Source organism: Theropithecus gelada, chromosome 7a, assembly GCF_003255815.1.
Source record: "Theropithecus gelada isolate Dixy chromosome 7a, Tgel_1.0, whole genome shotgun sequence".
Taxonomy (NCBI): domain Eukaryota; kingdom Metazoa; phylum Chordata; class Mammalia; order Primates; family Cercopithecidae; genus Theropithecus; species Theropithecus gelada.
The window spans coordinates 55,076,921-55,089,800 of record NC_037674.1 but is presented as its reverse complement, the minus strand read 5'-3'; the positions used below and the strand labels follow the sequence as shown (position 1 = coordinate 55,089,800).

The 12,880-nt window shown below is 50.3% G+C and overlaps 1 protein-coding gene across 2 annotated transcripts in view; it reads left to right on the top strand.

Annotated features, from left to right (window-relative positions):
• Window positions 1-12,880, top strand: part of RASGRF1 (Ras protein specific guanine nucleotide releasing factor 1) — a 131,053-nt gene that overhangs the window by 60,693 nt on the left and 57,480 nt on the right. For both annotated transcript variants that reach the window (XM_025390837.1, XM_025390838.1), the window contains 4 exons: window positions 2,180-2,298; window positions 4,550-4,710; window positions 9,604-9,667; window positions 11,795-11,931. In XM_025390837.1, coding sequence (XP_025246622.1) covers window positions 2,180-2,298; window positions 4,550-4,710; window positions 9,604-9,667; window positions 11,795-11,931 — 481 coding nt within the window. The remainder of the gene's footprint in view (window positions 1-2,179; window positions 2,299-4,549; window positions 4,711-9,603; window positions 9,668-11,794; window positions 11,932-12,880) is intronic.

The window sequence follows — 12,880 nt, the reverse complement described above, 5'->3', positions numbered from 1 at the left end:
GGAGGGACTCCAGTCCTCCCATGCCCAGGGATCCAAATCCTGTACACTCTTCCCCAAGGAAAAAGGTTTGGGACTCCTGTAAGGCAGCAGGGCTCCTCCTTGCTGAGGGATATCCTACCCTGTTGCAAACAGAGCTGCAGGTGGCACATGGTGCCGAGGTATTTGACGTAAGACCCTGATCCCTTATCCCCGGGATCCTCGGTGTGTGGCCTACTCTTCCTTCCTCCCACCCAACTACCTGTACCTGGCCCTGAACCCAGCTCCAGTGGCACAAAAGGTTTTCCTATCATCATGACAGTATCCCTTTCATTCTCCTCTCACGTTCCCCCAGGGAGGAAGCCATTAGATAGCCAAACTTCTCCTAGGCTGTGCTCAGAAACACTCCCCACCTCCAGGGACTGGGCCTTCATCCCACCTTTTTATCCTGACACTTATATTCTCTGCTCACTGATAACCCAAGTCATCATTTCCAGGGCTCCCAGGAGCCTGGCAGCCTGGAAACTCCCACCGCCTTCCCAGAGCTCCCACATGTGTGCATGTGGGTCCCGAACACAAATCCCACTTGGGGCTGGAACTTAGAATGTGTAAACTGCAGCTGCTCAGGAAAACTAGTTTTGCTACCTTGGAATTACCCCCCTTGTGTTTTACCAAACACAGGCTTCCCCCACAAAATCCCACCCTCATCAAGAGAAGTGGTTTTAATTACCATTGGCTACTTCCATAATGAATCCATCTCTAGGGAACTAGCATGTGCCCAGAGGTGCCTCCCTCTCAAACATCAAACAGGGGCCTGGGCTTCCAAGAAGAGCATTGCTGGGGAAGAAAGGGGGAAACTGAGGCTCCCAAAGAAGAGACTCCAGCTAAGGGCCCCGGTCCATTTATTAAAGTGCTAGTCTAGTGACTTTAAGCCTAAAATGCATGTCCTTAACCAGGAAAGATAATAACAACTCTTTTGCAACCAATGATAATATCATCAACAATGACTACTACCCTTTATTTAAGCAGCTGTCATGTGTCAGGCATGGCATGGCATGGGTGAGTACCTGAAATCCCTTTTATTCCACCTTCACCCCAGCATTCTGTAGATGAGGAAACTAAGGATCAGAGGGATTGAGGAATCTGCTCAATGTCATGCTGATTCAGTTAAGCACAGATCTAGCTCCGGAAGAAGCAGTGTCATCTTTATTTTGGGGTTTAAATTGGATAATGTCTATGAGAGAAGTTTGTAAGCCACACATATTAACCAGCCCTTTTGTTGGTCTTAGCTATAGAAATTCAGGCATCAGCAGCAGATAAAAGGTTTTGTACTTTGCTTGGAGTAGGTGGGGTACTTTTGCCAGAAGCCCCCCTTCCCCACTCCCCAGACCCTGCCCCTGCCAAATTCCTCACTACCTTCCCAAGACTCCTGGAAACCCACCAAGGCAAAATTGGCGGCTCACACCCACCTTTTCCCACCAACGCCATTTTTTAAAAGCTATTGGATGGCGCCACCTCTCGGAGAGGAGGCGTATTACAGCAGTCGGAGAGCAATAAATAGGGCAGTTGTCTATATTCAGGCTAAGGTCAGCCAGAGCTTACAGAAGTAGGCTAAGGTCAGTCATCCCCTGAGCCAGTGGGATTGCCAGGTGCTCCAAAAGGTAAGCCATTTCAGGACCCAAGCAATATTAAGGACACAACTATGCAAATATTTGGAGAAAGAGCATTCAAGAAGAGGAGACAGCGAGTGCAAAGGCCCTGAGGGAGCAATGAGCTTTGTTCTTGGGATGGGAATAAGGCTGGTAGAAGGATGAGGGTCAGGGTCATGAACACAGGATGTCTCCTGTACTCCCATATCCTTCCCAGTGCTGAGCTGCCCCTGCTGTCTGTTCTACATAGTTCGGACTCTAAAATCTGACAGAGCTGCTTCGTAGATGCTGACGTCTGTTTTCTTTTTTCTGAAATAAGAACAGTTGCCTCCTTGAGCTGTCAGAAGGATAAAATGAGGTCATGCCAACGAAGTGCCCAGCATGCAACAGGCACTCAGTAAATACACACTCCCATCCCCTCCATGACCACAGACCCCACCTGAGAATCCACGTACCAGGCTTTCTTCCTAGGTCTGGCCAGAAGCCTGGCATTCTCACCGCCCTGGGAAGGGGGGGCAGCCTGTCTCTGACTGTGCAGCTTCCCATCCCCACAGGATAATGCACGATGAAGTAAGTGAGACAGAGAACATCCGGAAAAACCTGGCCATCGAGCGCATGATCATCGAAGGCTGTGAGATCCTCCTGGACACCAGCCAGACCTTTGTGAGACAAGGTATGGCCTCTCCACCCTGTCTCCCCCAGGTGGGCCCCAGCAGCAGGAGGGAGGCGGCACTCGGGGACACCACCAGTTGGTTTGGCTGCCACATGCCAAGACCTGCCAATGTGATTGCAGAATATTCCCAGGCTGCTGGCGGAATGCAACAGCTATATGTAGATGTCAGTATCTATACATATAGATGCAGATATTATTGGTTTTCACAGTTTCCTTCTCTCCAGATGTAAACAGAATTCTACCCAGATGGCCTTGGTTTGTCTATTGTGTGTCATAGTAAACATCGACATGTCCTTTTTGGGGAGAAAGTATGGGGCGGGGGATGAGGACAGCTAACAGTTGTCTCTGTGAATCAGAAGCATTTTCAGTGTCTGGGAGGAGGTCAGTGTTGGGTCCATTCCCCTGTCCTTTCCTCATCATCCTCTGCTGCTTTAGAGAGACCATTTTCACAGTGATTCTCATGGGTAAAAGGTCTTTCCCACACTTTAGCCTTGCTTCCCTTGAGAGCAGTGATTAAGAGGCACAGCCCGGTTGAGAGAGGCAGGTGAAGGCTCTCTGTGGCTCAGGGGACTGACATCAGAACTGCAATGCATTTGAAATTCATCACATTCAACTTCCATGTTTTGTGGGAGACTAAGCTCCTGCTGGCATGCCTCACATGTGACCTCTACCTCAAACGGACCTCCAGAGTCTCTTCTCTGTAGCCCTGGGATTCTCTGCCTAATGAAATACTTGCCAGCACCTCCCGCTGGCCTATGCAGCTGCCTTGGACAAGGGTATCACCTTTTCAGAGTTTTGTCCCAGCCCCTGTGTGTGGTGGCCCCTATGTCCTTCCGCAGGCCCACCCTGTGACCTGCTGAGCTCAGAGCCAGCCCTGCCTGTTTCTCAGCTCCCCTCGGGCTGTGTTGGGCGTTCTCTATGCCAGAAGTATTCTCACATAGTATTTTAGGCCCCCTCTGAAGGAACCCCAAGTGGACCTGGCTTGGAAGTAGCCCAAGAAATGACCCCTCCTGGGGTGGCCAGTATCCCCACAGACCAGAAATCTGCTCCATCACCCTGAGCCAAGGCATTTTCTCCCTCTCCAGCTGGGCTGGACCTGAAGACAAAATGAGTGGATTCTGCAAGGTGTTTCTCACTTGTCAGTCATGCAGCCAACACTGATACCTGCCCTGCTCATGCCAGACCTACAGCGCGTTCTGGGGACACTCAGAGAATAGCCCCGGCCCTGCCCTCCAGAAGCCTATTGTACAGAGGGAGAGAGTCATGAGGGGACAAATGCAGGAACGTGTGCCAGGTGGATCTCCCTGATGCAGGAGGCAGAGCAGTGGCCTGGAGCAGGACCAAGAGAGTCACAAGGGCTTTCCCAAGGATAAGCAGGAATTCACAGGGAAGACAGAGTGAAGGAAGGGCTTTTCAGAACTAAGAGTGACACTCAGGCTAACTTGACCCAGAACTACATGTGAGGCAGAAGAAGGGGACAATTGTAAGAGGGCAGGCTGGGAGGTGTGCCCAAACCAGACCGGTGGGAGGCCTCGAGTGCCTGAATCCTGGGGACAGTGAGTAGCTGTGGATGTCAGTGGGGAGGGTCCCATAGGGTATGTATTAGGGTGGGGAGACCAGAGTAGGGCAGCAATGGCTTTCATGACAGGCACCTACTCTGCTCAGTAATGGCTTCCTAGAGTGCTGTGCTGAGGACTGAGAGGCTCTGTCTGAGCTCTGCAGTATGGTGCAGTGATTGATTGGTGATGTCTACCATGGCTGTGGACAACAGGAGTGCAATGTATCTTTTTTTTTTTTTTTTAAATCTTAGTAGCTATCTTTTTTACAAATAGGATGGGAGGCAGGTTTTGCCCTAAGCAGTTCCCAGGAGTGCAATGTATCTTGTTAACCCCTCGGGGCCTGCAGCCAGTTCCCCACTTATTCAGCCCCCTGCCATCCCCAGACCTCAGCCCAGCCCTTCATTCTCACCACATGGGCCACGCCCTTTGGGGTTTCCTTTACTTGCTGAGTCCCTAGCCCCTGGCTGGGACATCAGTGGGCACTGCATGGAGCTTCTCTGGTCAACTCTCATCCCCCAACCATCTGACCCTGCAGAGAGGCCTAAAGGAGCATCCCAGGAACACATTTGCCACTGGGAACCAGAATGGACTTGTCCCACTGCTGCTGCCCCAGTATCTCAACCTTCAAAGCTGGGTCAGAGGCAAAGGTCACCCCAGAAAATGGGCTCAGGGTCTCTCTCCTCCACCCACAGGTTCCCTCATCCAGGTGCCCATGTCTGAAAAGGGCAAGATCACCAGAGGGCGCCTGGGGTCTCTCTCCTTAAAGAAAGAGGGTGAGCGACAGTGCTTCCTGTTTTCTAAGCATCTGATTATCTGTACCAGAGGCTCTGGAGGGAAGCTTCACCTGACCAAGGTAAGGGCTGCGGAAGAGGGGCTCGGGGGCTGCCCAGTGAGGGTCACACAGGTGCTGTCCTGGCCATAGGGTCTATGGGCCCAGGTGGTGGGCAGGGGTGTTGGAGACATATGCATGCACACACGCACAGATATACACACACCCCGTAGTTTGGCCAGTTGGAGCGAGCAGAACTTGACCAATTTTCCACTAGCGAAATCCTGGGAGATGGGAAGGTGAGAACCGAGGGCCTCAGATTCCCCACGCTGGGCACCTGGGCAGAGGAACCAGAGGGCCTGGACAAACCCCTAAAAGGCATGTGTGTGTGCATGTGTGTGTGTCTGTGTGTGTTTGTGTGTATGTATGTGTGGTGTTTTTGTGTCTGTGTGTTTGTATATGTGGTGTGTGTGTATGTGTATATGCATGTGTGTGTATGTGTGCGTGGTGTGTATGTACATGTGTGTGTCTGTATGTGTTTATATCTCTCTGTGTGTATTAGTCCACTTTCTTACTGCTATGAAAAAATACCTGAGACTGGGTAATTTACAAAGAAAGAGAGGTTTAATGGATTCACAGTTCCACATGGCTGAGGAGGCCTCACAGTCGTGGTGGAAGGCGAAGGAGGAGCAAAGGCACGTCTTTCATGGCAGCAGGCAAGAGAGCATGTGCAGGGGAACTGCCCTTTATAAAACCAGCAGATCTTGTGATACTTATTCACTATCACATGAATAGCTTGGGAAAAACCTACCCCCATGATTCGATCCCCTCCCACTGGGTCCCTCCCATGACAGGTGGGGATTGTGGGAGCTACAATTCAAGATGAGATTTGGGTGGGGACACAGCCAAACCATATCAGTATGGGTATATGTGTATATGTCTTTGTGTCTGTGTGTGTGGTGTGCGTATGTATGTATGTGTATATATGTGTGTCTGTATTTGTGTATATGATATGTGTATTTGTGTGTAGTGTGTGTAGGTGTTTGTCTGTATGTGTGTTGTGTCTCTGTGCATTTGTGTGTGTTCAGTGTGTGTGTGTGTGTCTACGGTATATGGCATATGTATGTGTGCATATGTGTTGTCTTTCTGTGTACAGGTGTGGTGGGTATGTGTGTGGTATATGTCTGTGTACCTATGTGTATATCTGTGTATGTTTATATGTATGTATGTTGTGGGTGGGTGTGGTATATGTGTATATGTGTGTGTGTCTGTGTGTGGTGTGTGTATGTTTCTGTGTACATGTGTGTATGTATGTGTGATATGTGTGTGGTGTATATATGTGTGTGTGTTTGTATGTGTGATGTGTGTATGTGTGTATCTGTGTGTGTCTATGTGTGAGATATGTGTTGTGTGTGTGGGGTATGTGTTTTTGTGTCTGTGTGTGTGGTGTGTGTGTGTGTGTGTGTGTCTGTGTGTGGTGTGTGTGAGGGGCAGGGTGGAGGGCCTCCACTGGCTGAGGGCCAAGGCATCACTCAGAGCCTTTCTTTCATCACCACCCCAAGGGAGCTATGACAGAGCCCCTCCCAGTGACCTTCTCAAGCTTTCCCTCCTCCAGCACAGGAGCCCTGGAGGCTGCTGAGCTTCTCCACACGGAGCTTCTAGACCTTGCAGCCCTGTGTGAGGCCCCCAATGCTCAGCTAACCAGCTCATCCCTAAAGGTGGAGGGAATGAGCATCTCAGACCTGCTCCTGCCTCCTCATAGGCCCAGGGCCTTTTCTCATGCTGTCTGTTCAGCCACACAGCCTCCTCTCCCCTGGCAGACCACCTTCCCATCCCTCAAGGCCTGTTCAAGTGACACCTCTGCTGTAAAGCCTGTGACCTGGGCAGGATCTCCTATCCCCCGACACAGCCCACTGCTTGTCTCATTGCTCTGAGCTCCACATCAGTCCCAGCTCCATCCCTTACACACATGTGACCCTGGAAAAGACCCCTGCCCCTGTCCACACTTCTTCTATCAAATAGAGACATTGGCCCTCACAGAGACATTGCACAGATAAGTTAGCGCTGAGCTCACAGTGGGTGTGGATTTGCTATCAATTAGGAAGCACTTGCCTCTGTGAGCTACAGTCCCCGCAGCCCTGCACTCATCACCTTGGAAGCCTGAACACATTGTGGGCTGGAAAGGGCCAGAGGGTGCTCTTAATTAAGCCACAGCATCAGAGAAGCCATTCTTCCAGACCCCGGATGCCTGGCCCGTAACCTCCTGCGGAGCTAACAGACCCAACAATGGCTTCAGGGAATATACTGCTTATGTTCACATAGCCACAAATTAGCTGGCTGGCTGCACAAGGGGAAATTAATTTACAAATATTGAATACTTCTGTTTTAACCAAATTATGTATCAAGGAAAGCTTTCATTATTTATTAGCTCTGGAGTTTCTACTGAGAAGATCTGTGTCTCGGCTGGGGGTGTGGCAGGGGTCAGTGGGGACAGGTTAAACTGAAGACACGAAGGTTCTGAAAATCCAAAAGCATGTTTTTATGTTTGTTTTATTTTATCTGGAGTTTTTTGTTTGTTTGCTTGTTTGTGTTTAGTTTTTTGGGGGGGGTTTGGGGGGTTTTTTGTTTGTTTTTGAGATGGAGTTTCGTTCTTGTTGCCTAGGCTGGAGTGCAATGGTGCAATCTCTTCTCACTGCAATCTCCGCCTCCCAGGTTCAAGAAATTCTCCTGCCTCAGCCTCCCAAGTAGCTGGGATTATAGGCACCTGCTACCATGCCTGGCTAATTTTTGTATTTTTAGTGGAGACAGGGTTTCACCATATTGGCCAGGCTGGTCTCGAACTCCTGACCGCAGGTGATCCACCAGCCTCGGCCTCCCAAAGTGCTGGGATTACAGGCATGAGCCACCGTACCCAGCTGTTTTTAGTTTTAAAAGTCTGTTAGCACATTGATGAAGAACATGGACTCAGAAATCAGCTCAAATTCCAGCACTGCCATTTACCAGTAGGTGACCTCAGACAAGTCACAAGGCCTCATCAGGCTTCAGTTTCCTTATCTGCATAAAGAGTGTAGAAATACCTTCTTCATAGGAGTGCTGTGAGGAGTAAGTGAGGGAGTTCTCATGTCAGGTACACACTGCATGCTCACTGGATAACAGACATTGTCACTCTTAATTATGTAATAATGAACTTGTATTTCTAATATCAAGCCCTTACATAATGCTTACTATGGGGCAAGAACTCGCTCAAATACGTTATGTATATTTAATTCCCAGAACAGCCCACTGAGAAGGATACTATCATTTTCCCCATTTTATATAGATAAGGGAAGCAAGACAGAAGAAGCCAGCACATGGCAGGGGTGGGATTTGAACTGAGCCAGTCTGGCTCCAGAGTCTGTGTTCTTAATCACTGTGCTCTACTCTCCAATAGCCGTAAGCTAAAATTCAAATCACTTCTCTTGAAATATCACAAGTGGCAATAGAATGCCTTAAGTCCTTTCTGAAGGGGGCAGACTACAGATCTGCAAGATTTAAAACGACTGTAAGAATTTTTGAGACCCTGAAGTAAGAGAATGTCAGAGCTAGATGGGGCTTTCCAAATGATGAAGCCCAGTGATGTCACTGGGCAGGCTTGAGGCCCAGTGGGTTAGTCCTGGGGGCTAACCCAAGGCCACCAAAGAGCAAAGCAAGAAGTCAAATCCATGGTTTGGCAGTCCACTTTGCCTCCCAAGGGGCAGCCTGCTCTGCAAGCGTTTTCATATATAAATTAGTCACATGGCCAGGTCTCCTAATCATTCATTGCTATTTCACTTCAATCTGTTGCTATATAATAAATTACCCCCAAATGTAGTAGCTTAAAACAAACATTTATTACCTCACAGTTTCCCTGTGGGTCAGGAAATCAGGAGCGACTTATCTGGGTGGTCTTGGCTCAGGGAATCTCAGGGGTTTGCAGTCAAGATGTCAGCTGGGGCTGCAGTGTTCTGAAGGCTCAACTGGGGCCGGAGTATCCTATCCTTTTCCAAGATGGCACACCTCCATGGCTATTGGCTGGAGGCCTCAGTTCCTCATTCATAGACCTCTCCCCACAACATGCCAGTTGCTGTCCCCCAGAACAGGTGATGCAAGGGATAGCAAGAGAGCAAGCAGGAGGCTGTGGTCTCCAAAGTGGCACACCATCACTTCTGATTTATTCTTTTAATTAGATGTAAGCCACTAAGTCCAGCCCACACTCAAGAAGAAGGGAATTAGGCTTTGCTTTTTGAAAAGAAAAATGTGAAAGAATTTGTGAGCATGTCTTACAACCACCACAGCTGTGGCCACTCTTATTTCTCACTACAATATCAAGGGACCTCCTACCCAAGAGATGCTCACACACTCATGGATGGGAGGCATTTTTCCAGGTATACCTAATAATTAAAAATAAGTAACTGACCAGGACTGGGATCGGGCCCTTGAGGCTCTCTCCAGACTCACTGCTAACTTGCCAGGGGACCTTGAACAAGGCATGCAACTTCTCTGTCTTCGTTTCTTCACCTGTAAAATGAGAATTACAATACCCATAAGATCAGCCTCTGTCTTCCTGTGGGTAACCTGATAGCTTTGGCCCAAAATGGGGGATTTCAAACCTCTGCAAACTTAGGGCTGTGAAGCGATGCCCTGAAACTGCTGTGGAAGCAAGAAAGGGTCGAGCAGGCCAGGTTCTGGCCGCTCCACCCGTGACCTGAACTCAAGCTTGGTTTGGGGAAGGCCTCTCTGAGACAATCCCCTTTGACTCACTTCACTGAGCTTCTTATATGAAGATAAAGTTCTTCCACTGAAAAAGCAAAATATCCACTTGGCATATAATATATCCATACATCTGTGTGTGCACATGGATGCTCCTTGTTAAAGTCCCTTCCAGCCCTATCATCCAGGGACTCCTAAACCAGCACATCTACCCCTCGATCCAAAGTAGCCCCTGCTGCTCTTTTTCAGAATGGAGTCATATCCCTCATTGACTGCACTTTATTGGAGGAGCCAGAAAGCACGGAGGAGGAAGGTGAGTGTGAAGGCTGCATGGGTGCATGTGTGTGCTTGCACAGACACACACATGCTCACTCCTAAAGGTTGGGCCAGGCATTGGTTTCTTTAGGAGGAAGGGAGGATGCTGAAGTGCAGAGGGGAGGTCCACACATGCCCTCATGCACGCACTCTATTCAGTCCCTGCTACAGCTGGGCTCTGCTCCCCTCGTACTTCCAATAAGGTGTGGAGAGACCAGAGCCTGAGGCTTTAAAGAAAGAGCTCCCAGCCCAGCAGGTGATGACCCTGATCCACCTTCCTGGTTCCTTCCAAGCTCCTTGGGCTGCTGGGCCAGTTGGCACTGTTAGGTTTTGGGGTCATGGCATCTCGGTGAGCACGCCTCATTCATGCACCTGCATGTGACATGCACAAGGACTCTCAGGGCCACATGCTGGGAGCCAGGGAGACACCCAGCCCTATCTCTGTCCTGCAGTGGAAAAGGAAAGAATGTGCAGGGGGCACTGACAGAGGGATTGCAGGGCTGAGGGTCCTAAGAGAGGGAACTATCCCCTAGCAGGGACCAGGAGGGGAGGCAAGACCTCAGTGAGAAGGGACTGAACAACTCAAATGGAGTTGAATGGGGAAGTGCACGGAGGGCAGAGTCCTTGGTGCTGTGATGTTTGATGGGATTTACCTCCCAAGGCATCAGAATTGGAGGTGGGGTCATTATTCAGATTAGGGGGAGTGATCACTACTGTTGGGCTAAAGTTGGCACTCATCTCCCTTCTTCACTGACCCCAAGCCAAGACCCTCAGAGATGCCTCTGGATGCCCTGCTCTGTGGGGACACCAGCAGGACCCGTGCTCTTTTCCCTCCTCAGACTGGGCCTCCTGGGGTGGGCTGTGTCTGAAGCACCTCAGCCTCACAGGCCCAGCATGGCATGGGGATGGGCATGGGCCTGGGGGTTGCCACACACACACTTGACAAACACAAACACATACACACATGCCCTCATGCATGCACCCTGTTCAGCCCCTGCTACCACTGGGTTCTGCTCCCCTCATGCCCTTCCAATAAGGGCCAAACCAAGTGGTTCCCCAAGGGAAGAATAAACGAGGAGGCAGCTGACCTGGAGCCTTCCTACCAGTGCAGCCTTCTTTCATCTTGGCCACAGCAGGTCCGCAGGAAAGCCCAGACTCAAGTGGCACTGTCAGGCCCCAAAGCTCTTTACCCTCCTAGGCCCAGGGAGGTGGGAGCATGGCCACAAGCGTCCCCCACCTGAAACACACTCACACACAGGCACCCACTTCTCAGAGACTCCAGCACAGTCCCAGGACAATGGGCTCCCCCGTGCCCAGCAAGGACTCCTAAAATTCTCAGGTGTCAGAACTGGAAGGGACAGGAACCTCAGAAATCAAGTCCCACTCCTGTTGTACAGGAGGACATCTGAAGCCCAGAGGGGGAAGGAAACCACCTCAACATCACACAGCCATAGAGCTTCAGAGCAAAGCAGAGCCAAAGCACGCCCTTTACACCATTAACCCATTCAGTGCATCCCCAATTAATGTGAGCGCATTGAAAAGAATCTTGAAGCCGTGGTCTTAGTTTTTCCAAATAAACAGCTTTCAAGACTTCAAGGAATTTTCAGGTTAAGAGCAGTAATAAAAATACCTTGGATTCACTTTTGCTTTGGGGAGCTCTAAACTGAACTAAATGTCCAGTCCAATCCATAAAAGTTTAAGATCTTGAAGTTCCTCATTTGGCCCCAGAACCACCTTGGGGGTAGCAGGAGGGCCTGGCTGTGAGGCCCATTCTAGCCCTGCCCTGGCTTGGCCACCACCCTGCTGGGAGCCTTGGACAAGTCCTCGCCTGGGACCTCACCTCCATTGGTGTAAGGAGGGCAGAGGGCAGACTGATTCCTAAAGGCGCTCCTGCTCTGAATCCGGAACTGCCCCTGAGTGATCGCAAGCTACGTCTTACTTTTTCCATCTTTGAAATGGAGATTCCCCACTTAGAAAAATAATATTCTGAAAGTAGCAGCAATTGGCCTGGTGCCTTACCAATGCAGAGCCTCCACCGGTACTTATGACAGGGACCAATAAAACATTTTCCAACTGAAAAAGTGTCCACATTCATGCTGCTAACTTTATGTTTTACAACTGGAAGCCAAAGGATCCAGCCAAGACATAGATCACTTGGATTTTAAAATCGGGGTGGAGCCAAAGGATTCCCCGCCCTTTACGGTCATCCTAGTGGCCTCGTCCAGACAGGAGAAGGCGGCGTGGACCAGTGACATCAGCCAGGTGAGTAGCGTCACCTGTTCCTGAAAGTGAGTGGTCCCTTCATGCTTAACCAGGTCAGGGGCTTGGCTGGTGGGGGGATGGGGAGGGGCGGTGGAGTAGCTGCACTGTTCTGCAGAGAAAGATGCAAGAATCTTCCAAGTCCACAGCCCTACCCAAAGCTGAGCTCAGCTAGTCCATCCCATTTACAGTCCCCTGGGTCACCTTGAAAGTGTGGTCTGGAAACCCCTCTTGCATCTGTACCACCTAGCAAGGTGATTTTTAAAACTTCAGTTTCCTGGACCCTTCTCCCCTTTCCCCACTACCCTGCCGACCTACAAATCTAAATTGTTGGCATATGACCTGCAAATCCACATTTTAGTACATGCCCCAGGTAATCGATATGCACAGAAAAGTCTGAGCATATTAGATGTAATAATGTCCACAGTGAGAGAACGGTCTCCCTGAAAGCCGAGGGTAGCTTCTTCAGTGAGTCGGGGCAGCCACCTAAGATCAAACCTAGCCTCAACTATGCACATGGAAGATTGAGTTTTGCTTTGGCCTGCTGCAAGCATTAGGGTCATTCGCCCTATTTGGAGCATTAACCAGGAAGCACAGACTTTCCCAGGTACCAGTGAGCAGACCCAGAGTGCCCATGGGTGCCTAAAGTACAAGGGGTGAGACTTGAGTCCAAAAAGAGGTTGTCAGCAGCACCGGGGTTCAAGCCCCAGGACAAGCCCCTCCCTGAGCCCAGCAGGGGCCTGTGATGGATCAGGGATGTGCCATCCCAGCAGCTGGGAGCCTTGGTCATCCTCTCTGTGGGGTAGGGTGTAGGAGAGCAGCCAACAGCAGGAGAAGGGGAGGGAGGTTGGTGCCCCCCCCCCGCCCCCCATGGTCCAGAGGGTTGCAGGAGGCCTGTGCCTGTAGGAACTGAAAGGGCAGGCCAGCATCTTCATGGGATCTAGGACAGCTG